The 12,452-nt window shown below is 50.5% G+C and overlaps 1 protein-coding gene across 3 annotated transcripts in view; it reads right to left on the reverse strand.

Moving 5' to 3' along the window:
• ss18l2 (ss18, like 2) overlaps positions 1-12,452 on the reverse strand; it is a 114,084-nt gene that overhangs the window by 82,625 nt on the left and 19,007 nt on the right. For all 3 annotated transcript variants that reach the window (XM_085991892.1, XM_085991893.1, XM_085991891.1), the window contains exons 3-5: positions 10,946-11,030; positions 2,776-2,893; positions 283-495 (exon numbers count right to left, since the gene is read on the reverse strand). In XM_085991892.1, the coding sequence (XP_085848018.1) occupies positions 283-495; positions 2,776-2,893; positions 10,946-11,030 (416 nt within the window). The remainder of the gene's footprint in view (positions 1-282; positions 496-2,775; positions 2,894-10,945; positions 11,031-12,452) is intronic.

Consider the following 12,452-nt stretch of genomic DNA (forward strand, 5'->3'; position numbering starts at 1 on the left):
CCCACATACAGAGAATGAATGAATAAATATATATATTAAAAAAATATGATTTCACATCTCTGATAAAACGGTAACAAGTGTGACAGGGAGGAGACTCCCAGTGGAAGAGCGGGTGGTGTGGAGCGGGACAGAGAGATAATGGACTGTGGGTGGGACGGGGGGTGTGGGACGGTGGGTGTGGGACGGGGGGTGTGGGACGGGGTGTCGGGGGGGGAGGGCTCATCGAGCAAGCTGTGTCTTGCTGTGACGGGCAGGTGTTTTACCTGCAGTGCTGTACTTTACCTGGGTTGTGCTGAGCGACGGGCTGTAGGTGAGTCCCCAGGGGCTGCCCCAGACTCACCCCCACCTGCTCCTGGGCTGGCGTGCTCTCCGGAGGAGCCACCGATTGGTTGAAACTTCCCACGTTGCCGTGACTACCGGCAGGTAAGCCCATCGAGGCATTTGGTGCAACGGGTTGGCAGTGAGGTTGCCCCTGGGGGAACTGCGCTCCAACACCTGCCGTGGGGGGAGGGGGGAGAGAGAGAGAGAAATTTATAAAGAGACAAACAAAGGTGTTTTCCATCACGCTGCAGTGACTGCTCCCCATGGGACCGGCGAGGTCATCGCCACCTCCTGCGCCCCTCCTCTCACAAACCCTCCGCACAACAAACCCAGGATCCACATTCAAATCTTCCCTCTGTTTTCTGGTTACAAGGCTGCATAGTCATAGAGTCATAGAGTTATACAGCACAGAAAGAGGCCCTTCGGCCCATCATGTCCACGCCGGCCATCAAGCCCTGTCTATTCTAATCCCATTTTCCAGCACTTGGTCCATAGCCTTGTATGCTATGGCGTTTCAAGTGCTCATCTAAATGCTTCTTGAATGTTGTGAGCGTTCCTGCCTCTACCACCCTTTCAGGCAGTGAGTTCCAGATTCCAACCACCCTCTGGGTGAAAAAGATTTTCCTCAAATCCCCTCTAAACCTCCTGCCCCTTACCTTGAAACTATGCCCCCTTGTTATTGACCCCTCTACTAAGGGGAAAAGTTCCTTTCTATCTACCCTATCTATGCCCCATATAATTTTGTACACCTCAGTCAGGTCCCCCCTCAGCCTTCTCTGCTCTAAGGAAAACAACCCCAGCCTGTCCAGTGTGTCTTCATAGCTGAAGCGCTCCAGCCCAGGTAACATCCTGGTGAATCTCCTCTGCACCCTCTCCAATGCAATCACATCCTTCCTATAGTGTGGCGACCAGAACTGCACACAGTACTCCAGCTGTGGCCTAACTAGCGTTTTGTACAGCTCCATCATAACCTCCCTGCTCTTATATTCTATGCCTCGGCTAATGAAGGCAAGTATCCCATATGCCTTTTTAACCACCTTATCTACCTGTCCTGCTGCCTTCAGGGATCTATGTACATGCACACCAATGTCCCTCTGATCCTCTGTCCTTCCTAGGGTCCTACCATTCACAGTCTTAGGATAAGGGGTAAGCCATTTAGGACTGAGATGAGGAGGAATTTCTTCACCCAGAGAGTGGTGAACCTGTGGAATTCTCTACCACACAAGGCAGTAGAGGCCAACTTATTAAATATATTCAAGGAGTTAGATATATTTCTTACGGCTAAAGGGATCAAGGGATATGGGGAGAAGGCAGGGACAGGGTACTGAATTTGGATGATCAGCCATGATCTCATTAGATGGCGGAACAGGCTTGAGGGGCCGAATGGCCTACTCCTGCTCCTATCTTCTATGTTTCTATGTTTCTATTCATTGTGTATTCCCTTGCCTTGTTAGTCCTCCTAAAATTCATCACCTCACACTTATCAGGGTTAAATTCCATTTGCCACTGCTCTGCCCATCTGACCAACCCGTCTATATCGTCCTGTAGCCTGAGGCATCATTAGCGATGGGGTGGGGGAGGCGGGCGACTGTCGAGCCAACTGCCGCCCCCCCCCCCCCCCCGCCCCCGCCGGGTGTGGAATGGTACTGGGGAGGGGGTGTAACTGGAAATATAAGCGAAAGAGAAAGTTCTGGAATGAAAACACAAGGAGAGGAAGCAGCCCCCTCCCCCGCACCATTAAACCCAGCCGGGCAAGCAGCTCGTTTTATCAGACTCGGGTGCAGTGGTGTCGCCGTCTGCTCCTGGACTAATAATCCAGAGAACGAGAGCTCAAATCCCACCATCAGACTGAGGATTTGAATCAAGTGGGGGGGGGAAAACTCTGGAAATAAAAAGCTGGGATCAGTAAAAGTGAGCGTGAAGCTGTCGGATTGTCGTAAAAACCCAACTGGTTCACTGATGTCCTTCAGGGGAGGAAACCTGCCGTCCTCACCCGGTCTGGGCCTATAGGTGACTCCAGTCCCCACACCACCGTGATTGACTATTAACGGCCCTCTGAAGTGGCCCAGCGAGACGCTCAGTTGCATCAAATGGGACCAATATTCACGCTCGGCCGCACAGCGCTCCAGGGATCCCGTACAGCCGCCTTGTCGATGCTAAAACCGCCCACGCGCAGTGTTCTGAATGGCCCGCGCGGCGCTCTAAAAAAATTTCAGGGAACATTGAAAAGGACAGCTAGGGTGTGGGCAATAAATGCCGGCCTTGCCAGCAACGCCCACAACCCGAGAATGAATAATACAAAATAAACTGCTAAAGCCAGGTGAACTCTACGTGACCCCACAGTACAAGGGCCTCCCCCACACCCCACTCAAAACTCCGACCTATCCTCCCCGTCCCCCAATCCGAATCCAATGGCTCGATCCGAGATCGCAGTCTAACTCACTTGCCCCTTACCTGCCACCTGATGAGAGTTCCCTGATCCAGGGGGAGGGGTTCCGCTGCCCATGGAGTCCGCCGCTCTCACGACAGGCTCCATCCCCCCCGGCCCCATCGCCATCGGCTGACTGAGAGTCTGAAGGACAGAAAATAAGGCAGATTTTTAAAAAACAAAACAGAATCGGGACAGCAACTTCAGCCAAAGGGCCATCGGTTCACAGAATGGACTCCCGGGGAGGGGAAGGGAGTGGGGGCAGAAACTCTGGAGGCAGACTGATGCTGTGATACTGGGCAGTAGATGCCTAGAATTAGACGGGTCAAATGGCCTCCCGCACCTGCATTTATCTCTGTGACCGTTGAATCAGAGTCTCATCCAGATATGAGCCAACGTAAACCCGCTGGCAGAGAGAAGTCAGCTGTTTGATGTTGAACGGCAATGGCCACAAGGCCCCTTTAACAGGCTGCACGGCACAGTCAAAATATCTCGCGTGCGCAGTTTTTCTATTTAAAAGCCGGCTGTGCGGGACCCCTGGAGCGTTGTGCGGGACCCCCGGAGTGCTGAGCGGGACCCTCGGAGTTCTGCGGGGGACCCCTGGAGCACTGCACGGGACCCTCGGAGTTCTGTGCGGGACCCCCTGAGCGCTGCGCGGGACCCTCGGAGTTCTCTACAGGACCCCCGGAGCGCTGCGCGGGACCCCCAGAGTTCTGTGCGGGACCCCTGAAGCGCTGAGCGGCCTAAAGGGAACATTAGTGGACGGTCTTCAGTCCCAGCTTAACCTGTTTTTAAATTGCATTTAAAATAAAACTTTTATTTGAAAGCAACACTGCCCTGCTCAGTAACACTGACGGGGCGAGTGGGAATTAGAAGCGGCCCTCCTGCGCCAGATCTCGAACCCTGCGCTCGATGCCCCAGTTAGACAGTATGTGACGGGGAGCCTCCAGCAGCTGCTGGGCTGATCCCAATGGGCAACAGCACATCTCCGCATCAGCACCATCAACAGGGAAGAGATTATTTAAGAAAGAATGTGATTGCTGGAAAACGAGAGAAATACACCAGCCTCTGAAAGGGGGGGAGGCAGACTGTCGTTTTGTTCGGTGAATGATCCCACCCAGAACATTAAACCAGTCCTTAACTCATGGATCTGCTGCAGGTAATTGGCAGGAGAACCAGGGGAGAGATGAGGGGAATGTTTTTGACACAGCGAGTTGTTGTGATCCGGAACGCGCTGCTTGAAAGGGCGGTGGAAGCAGATTCAATAATAACTTTCAAAAGGGAATTGGAGAAATACTTGAAAAGGAAACATTTGCAGGGCTGTGGGAAAAGAGCAGGGGGGAGAGGGACTAATTGGAGAGCTCGACCAAAGAGCCGGCACAGGCACGATGGGCCGAATGGCCTCCCCCTGTGCGGTATGATTCTGTTTCCAACATGTTTTGTCGATACTTGCAGTGATGATGTTCTGCCATTAGATGCTGCTGGTGGACAGCTTCGCTCCCTCCCCATCCCCACACCGACCGGCCAGCTCGCGCATCGCCCCAGTCTCACCGCTGCGTAACCGCGCACACTTCTCAGCGCAACTTGGTTTCACGAGTCAGGCTCCCGCCAGTGCGCAAAACCCACCAACAGCGCACGGAGATTGGGTAGAGGCAAATTGCTGGCACGTTCCCAACTCTGTAAACCAGTCCATACCGAGTCCTGACACGCTCCTGATCTCACACAAGAAAGCAGAGAATGAGGAAAAAGCTTTTCATTCAACCCAGGAAGACCGCTCTCCCATTGAATCTCCTCCCACAGCCCCTGTACACTCTCCCCTATCACAGACTCTACCCTCCCATTGAATCTCCTCCCACAGCCCCTGTACTCTCTCCCCTATCACAGACTCTACCCTCCCATTGAATCTCCTCCCACAGCCCCTGTACACTCTCCCCTATCACAGACTCTACCCTCCCATTGAATCTCCTCCCACAGCCCCTGTACACTCTCCCCTATCATGGACTCTGCCCTCCCATTGAATCTCCTCCCACAGCCCCTGTACACTCTCCCCTATCACAGACTCTACCCTCCCATTGAATCTCCTCCCACAGCCCCTGTACACTCTCCCCTATCACAGACTCTACCCACCCATTGAATCTCCTCCCACAGCCCCTGTACTCTCTCCCCTATCACAGACTCTACCCTCCCATTGAATCTCCTCCCACAGCCCCTGTACACTCTCCCCTATCACAGACTCTACCCTCCCATTGAATCTCCTCCCACAGCCCCTGTACACTCTCCCCTATCACAGACTCTACCCTCCCATTGAATCTCCTCCCACAGCCCCTGTACACTCTCCCCTATCACAGACTCTACCCACCCATTGAATCTCCTCCCACAGCCCCTGTACACTCTCCCCTATCATGGACTCTGCCCTCCCATTGAATCTCCTCCCACAGCCCATGTACACTCGCCCCTATCACAGACTCTACCCACCCATTGAATCTCCTCCCACAGCCCCTGTACACTCTCCCCTATCACAGACTCTACCCACACATTGAATCTCCTCCCACAGCCCCTGTACACTCTCCCCTATCACAGACTCTACCCACCCATTGAATCTCCTCCCACAGCCCCTGTACACTCTCCCCTATCACAGACTCTACCCACCCATTGAATCTCCTCCCACAGCCCCTGTACACTCTCCCCTATCACAGACTCTACCCACACATTGAATCTCCTCCCACAGCCCCTGTACACTCTCCCCTATCACAGACTCTACCCACCCATTGAATCTCCTCCCACAGCCCCTGTACACTCTCCCCTATCACAGACTCTACCCACACATTGAATCTCCTCCCACAGCCCCTGTACACTCTCCCCTATCACAGACTCTGCCCTCCCATTTAATCTCCTCCCACAGCCCCTGTACTCTCTCCCCTATCATGGACTCTACCCACCCATTTAATCTCCTCCCACAGCCCCTGTACACTCTCCCCTATCACAGACTCTACCCACCCATTTAATCTCCTCCCTCAGCCCCTGCACACTCTCCCCTATCACAGACTCTACCCACCCGTTGAATCTCGTCCCACAGCCCCTGTACACTCTCCCCTATCATGGACTCTACCCACCCATTTAATCTCCTCCCACAGCCTATGTACACTCTCCCCTATCATGGACTCTACCCACCCATTTAATCTCCTCCCACAGCCCCTGTACACTCTCCCCTATCATGGACTCTACCCACCCATTTAATCTCCTCCCACAGCCCCTGTACACTCTATCCTATCATGGACTCTATTCCACTCCTGAGGTTAAGTTCTGTATCAACACTCCCGGACCCCCAAAGGTAACTGAGCACAACTTGAGAATATTCACCCATCCTGGCATCTCCACTATTCAGCCTTGACATGCTGCACCATCCCAGCCTCAGTCAGTATTGCAATGGGCGTTCCCATTACAGTACTACATATAGCACAATGCACAGGCCAGAGTAAGACATCACGGGGATAAACATCACGAGAATTAAGGTAAAGGAAAAGGCTTACACAGAGGCAAGGAATAGTGGAAATCCAGTGGGCTGCAAGAGCTATAAAAAGCAACAAAGAGATACAAAGAAAGTAATAAGAAATTCAAAAAAGGGATATGAAAAATAAACTTGCAAGGGATATCAAGGATAACAGCAAAGGATGTTGTAAATGTATGAAGAGAAAGAGAATGTGGGCCCGTTAAAGACAGATGCAGGTAAGACTATAATAGAAATGGCAGACTTATTAAATGAGTATTCTGTATCGGTTTTTACAGTAGAGAAAAAGGACAAAATACCAACGGTACAAGGGAACATATAAATAAGTCAAGAGAAGGCTTTAATACAAGTTTTTAAATGGTAATGGAGAAAATAATGGGACTTAAGTTAGACAAATCTCCAAGACCTGATGGTTTCCATCATAGGGAATTAAAAGAAATAGGGGGAGTGTTTGCTAGTGCTGTGGGGGAGGGTTTAAACTAAAATGGCAGGGGTTTGGGAACCTGTGCAGGGAGACAGAGGAAAGGGAAGCAAGGATAGAAGCAAAAGACAGGAAGGAGAAAAGCAAAAGTGGCAGTCAGAGTAATCAGGGTTTAAATCTAACATGGCCACAGTAAATAATAATTCTAAAAGGTCTAAGAGTGTTAAAAAAACAAGCCTGAAGGCTTTGTGTCTTAATGCGAGGAGCATTCGTAATAAGGTGGGTGAATTAGCTGCGCAAATAGATGTAAACGGATATGATATGATTGGGATTATGGAAACATGGCTCCAGGGTGACCAGGGCTGGGAACTCAACATCCAGGGGTATTCAATATTCAGGAAAGATAGGCAAAAAGGAAAAGGAGGTGGGGTAGCATTGCTGGTTAAAGAGGAGATTAACACAATTGTAAGGAAGGATATTAGCTCTGATGATGTAGAATCTGTATGGGTAGAGCTGAGAAATACCAAGGGACAGAAAACGTTAGTGGGAGTTGTATACAGACCCCCAAACAGTAATGCGGAGGTTGGGGATGGCACTAAACGGGAAATAAGAGACGCGTGCAATAAGGGCACAGCCGTTATCATGGGTGACTTTAATCTACATATAGATTGGGCTAACCAAATTAGTAACAATACTGTGGAGGAGGATTTCCTGGAGTGTATACGGGATGGTTTCCTGGACCAATATGTCGAGGAACCAACTAGAGATCAGGCCATCTTAGACTGGGTATTATGTAATGAGAAAGGATTAATTAGCAATCTTGTTGTGCGAGGCCCCTTGGGGCAGAGCGATCATAATATGATAGAATTCTTCATTAAGATGGAGGGTGAAGTATTTGACTCAGAGACTAGGGTCCTGAATTTAAATAAAGGAAACTACGATGGTATGAGGCGCGAATTGGGTAAGATTGATTGGGGAATGTTTCTCGAAGGGTTGACGGTGGATAGGCAATGGCAAACATTTAAAGATCGCATGGATGAACTACAGAATTTGTTCATCCCTGTTTGGCATAAAAATAAAACAAAAAAGGTGAATCAACCGTGGCTAACAAGGGAAATTAGGGATAGCATAAGATCCAAGGAGAGGACATATAAATTGGCCAGAAAAAGCAGTAAACCTGAGGATTGGGAGCAGTTTAGGATTCAACAAAGGAGGACAAAGGGATTAATTAAGAGGGGGAAAATAGAGTATGAGAGTAAGCTTGCAGGAAACATAAAAACTGACTGTAAAAGCTTCTACAGATATGTGAAGAGAAAAAGATTGGTGAAGTCAAGCGTAGGTCCCTTGCAGTCAGAATCAGGGGAATTTATAATGGGCAGCACGGTGGCATAGTGGTTAGCACTGTTGCCTCACAGCGCCAGGGACCCGGGTTCAAATCCGGCCTCGGGTGACTGTCTGTGTGGAGTTTGCACATTCTCCCCGTGTTTGCGTGGGTTTTCTCCGGGTGCTCCAGTTTCCTCCCACAGTCCAAAGATGTGCGGGTTAGGTTGATTGGCCATGATAAAAAAATTGGCCCTTAGTGTTAGGGGGGGATTAAATACGTGGGGTTACGGGGATAGGGCTTGGGTGGGATGGCTGTCGGTGTAGGGACCGGGTGCTAGGGTTTGGATGATCAGCTATGATCTCGTTGAATGGCGGAGCAGGCTCGAAGGGCCGAATGGCCTACTCCTGCTCCTAGTTTCTATGTTTCTATGAACAAAGAAATGGCAGACCAATTAAATACATACTTTGGTTCTGTCTTCACAAAGGAGGACACAAATAACCTCCCAGAGATGTCAGGGAACATAGGATCTAATGAGAGGGAGGAACTGAAAGAAATCAGTATTTGTAGGGAAATGGTGATAGGGAAATTGATGGGATTGAAGGCCGATAAATCCCCAGAGCCTGATAATCTACATCCTAGGGTACTTAAGGAAGTGGCCCTAGAAATAGTAGATGCATTGCTGGTCATCTTCCAAAATTCTATAGACTCTGGAACAGTTCCCATGGATTGGAGGGTAGCTAATGTTACCCCACTATTCAAAAAAGGTGGTAGAGAGAAAACGGGGAATTATAGACCGGTAAGCCTGACATCGGTAGTGGGGAAAATGCTAGAGTCCATTATAAAAGATGTAATAGCAGAGCACTTGGAAAACAGTGACAGGATCGGATAAAGTCAACATGGATTTAGAAAAGGTAAATCGTGCTTGACTAATCTACTGGAATTTTTTGAGGATGTAACTGGTAGAATAGATAAGGGAGAACCAGTGGATGTGGTGTATTTGGACTTTCAGAAGGCTTTCGATAAAGTCCCGCATAAAAGATTAGCGTGTAAAGTTAAGGCACATGGGATTGGGGGCAAGGTACTGACTTGGATAGAGAACTGGTTGGCAGACAGGAAGCAAAGAGTTGGAATAAACGGCTCTTTTTCCGAGTGGTAGGCAGTGACTAGTGGGGTAACGCCGGGATCGGTCCTAGGACCCCAGCTATTCACAATATATATTAATGATCTAGACAAGGGAAATAGATGTAATATCTCCAAGTTTGCAGACGACACAAAGCTAGGTGGGCGTGTGTGCTGTGAGGAGGATGCCGAGAAACTCCAGTATGATTTGGACAGGTTGGGTGATTATACTGCATCTGCCATGCATCTGCCCAATGTGGATAAATGCGAGGTTATCCACTTTGGTGGCAAAAACAGGAAGGCAGATTATTATCTGAACGGCAATAGATTGGGAAAAGGGGAACTGCAACGAGACCTGGGTGTCCTTGTGCACCAGTCGCTGAAGGTAAGCATGCAGGTGCAGCAGACGGTTAAGAAGGCAAATGGTATGTCGGCCTTCGTAGCGAGAGGGTTCGAGTACAGGAACAAGGATGTCTTGCTGAAGTTGTACAGGGCCTTGGTGAGACCACATCTTGGGTATTGTGTGCAGTTTTGGTCGCCTTATCTGAGGAAGCATGTTCTTGCCATGGAGGGAGTGCAGCGAAGATTCACCAGACTGATACCTGGGATGGCAGGAATGACGTATGAAGAGAGATTGGGTCGATTGGGCTTATACTCACTGGAGTTTAGAAGAATGAGAGGGGATCTCATTGAAACTCATAAAATTCTAACAGGACTGGACAGACGAAATGCAGGAAGGATGTTCCCGATGGCCGGGGAGTCCAGGACCAGGGGTCACAGTCTAAGGATAAGGGGTAAGCCATTTAGGACAGAGATGAGGAGGAATTTCTTCACCCAGAGAGTGGTGAACCTGTGGAATTCTCTACCACAGAAGGCAGTTGAGGCCAATTCATTAAATATATTCAAGAAGGAGTTAGATATATTTCTTAAGGCTAAAGGGATCAAGGGATATGGGGAGAAGGCAGGGACAGGGTACTGAATTTGGATGATCAGCCATGATCACAGAAATCACAGAAATCACAGAAACCCCACAGTGCAGATAGAGGCCATTTCGGCCCATCGAGCCTGCACCGACACATATCCCACCCGATCCCCGTAACCCCTACACCAACACATATCCCACCCTATCCCCGTAACCCCACGTATTTAATCCCCCTAACACTAAGGGTCAATTTATCATAGCCAATCAACCTAACCCGCACATCTTTGGACTGTGGGAGGAAACCGGAGCACCCGGAGGAAACCCACGCAAACACGGGGAGAATGTGCAAACTCCACACAGACAGTCGCCCAAGGCCGGATTCGAACCCGGGTCCCTGGCGCTGTGAGGCAACAGTGCTAACCACTATGCCACCGCGCTGCCGTCTCATTGAATGGCGGAGCAGGCTCGAGGGGCCAAATGGCCGACTCCTGCTCCTATCTTCTATGTTTCTATGAAGAGGTGCAGGTCAGCCAAGATCTAACTGAATGGCAGGACAGGCTCAAGGGGCTGAATGGCCTCCTCCTGTTCCTATGTTCCTCCAGGCCTGGCCAGGGAACACATGGAATAACACACAGGCCTGGCCAGGGAACACATGGATAACACACAGGCCTGGCCAGGGAACACAAGGGCTAACACACAGGCCTGGCCAGGGAACACATGGGATAACACACAGGCCTGGCCAGGGAACACAAGGGCTAACACACAGGCCTGGCCAGGGAACACAAGGGATAGCACACAGGCCGGAGCAGGGATGCGTGGCGCCCATTTCCCAGCTTTGAACAGGTGGCAATAAACACAAGACTCCATTTCCTTTGATCACCAAGCTGTTCGCTGTCACTCACCACAGGCTGGGCGCTGGCCACGTTCTGGCTGGAGTCCGCTATCGTGGCCAGGTAGATGAGGTTTCTGTGCAAGATCTGCTGATATCTGAGCAACAACAATGAGAAAAGATTATTGATTTCTCATCCACCTTTGTCTCTCTCTCTCTCCCCGCCCCCTCCCTGCTACCACCCCCCCACCACTGAAGGCACCGACTCATTCTGGGGGACGGTTCCACGGGTGTTGGAAGCCCAAGTGTCTGTTCCTCACCTTTGACAGTCAGGCTACTGAACAGGGATGGGGGCATCACCTCTGAGCTAGATCCCACCCCGACCTCACGTCCCAGCATTGGGGCTGGGGTCGACAACCCTCCAGGGTTGTCCTCGAGTCTCCAGGAATTCAAGATTAATCTCCAGAGCACGAAATTTTCGCTATGAGGAAAGATTGGATCGACTGGGGCTGTTTTCTTTGGAACAGAGGAGGCTGAGGGGAGATTTGATTGAGGTGTATAAAATGATGAGGGGCCTAGAGAGAGTGGACAGGAAGGACCTATTTCCCTTAGCAGGGGGGTCGATAACCAGGTGACATAGATTTAAAGTAACTGGTAGAAGGATTAGTGGGGAGTTGAATCATAGAATGGTTACAGCAAAGGCAGTCATTCGGCCCGTCGAGCCCGTGCCAGCTCTCTGCAAGAGCACTCCAGCTAGTCCCACTCCCCCGCCCTTTCCCCGTAGCCCTGCAAATGTTTTTCCTTCAGGTACTTATCCAACTCCCTTTTGGAAGCCACGATTGAATCTGCCTCCACCACCCGCTCAGGCAGTGGATTCCAGATCCCAACCACTCGCTGCGTAAAAAAGTTTTTCCTCATGTCGCCTTTGGTTCTTCTGCCAATCGCCTTAAATCTGAGGAGAACTTTTTTCACCCAGAGGGTGGTGGGGGTCTGGAACTCACTGCCTGAAAGGATGGTCGAGGCAGAAACCCTCATCACATTTAAGAAGTACTTGGATGTGCCCTCGAAGCGCCGTAACCTGCAGGGCTACGGACCGAGAGTTGGAAAGTGGGATTAGGCTGGAGAGCTCTCCTCCGGCCATCACGGACACGATGGGCCGAATGGCCTCCTTCTGTGCCGTAAATGTCTATGATTCTATGACGTGAGCAAAATTGTAAATATAAATCATAGCACGTTAAAAATATGTCCATTTTGTTTGAGCACTTTTTGTTTATTAGTTTTTAGATGGGGAATAAAAGCTGTTTGACAGACAGTCAAGATCATCCAATCAGGTAACGAAGAGTCTGTTCGCTTTCCGATTGGCCGTGGGAAGGTGGGGCACCAAGAGGATTGACAGGTTGGGCGACCAATGGTGGGAGAGTGGGGGTGGGGCCGTTGGTCATACGACAAAACCATCGTCCAACCAGAGTTGGCAACCATACCGGGGGTCGCTGGAGGGTCAGCGGGAGCCCAGGTCGATTCTACCCCCCCCCCCACCCATTCCTAACCCCGAGCCCAGATCGATTCCAGCACCCCCCACC

The sequence above is a fragment of the Somniosus microcephalus genome, chromosome 6 (genome assembly GCF_052327205.1).
Source record: "Somniosus microcephalus isolate GS21.2 chromosome 6, FLI_Smic_1.0, whole genome shotgun sequence".
NCBI classification, from domain to species: domain Eukaryota; kingdom Metazoa; phylum Chordata; class Chondrichthyes; order Squaliformes; family Somniosidae; genus Somniosus; species Somniosus microcephalus.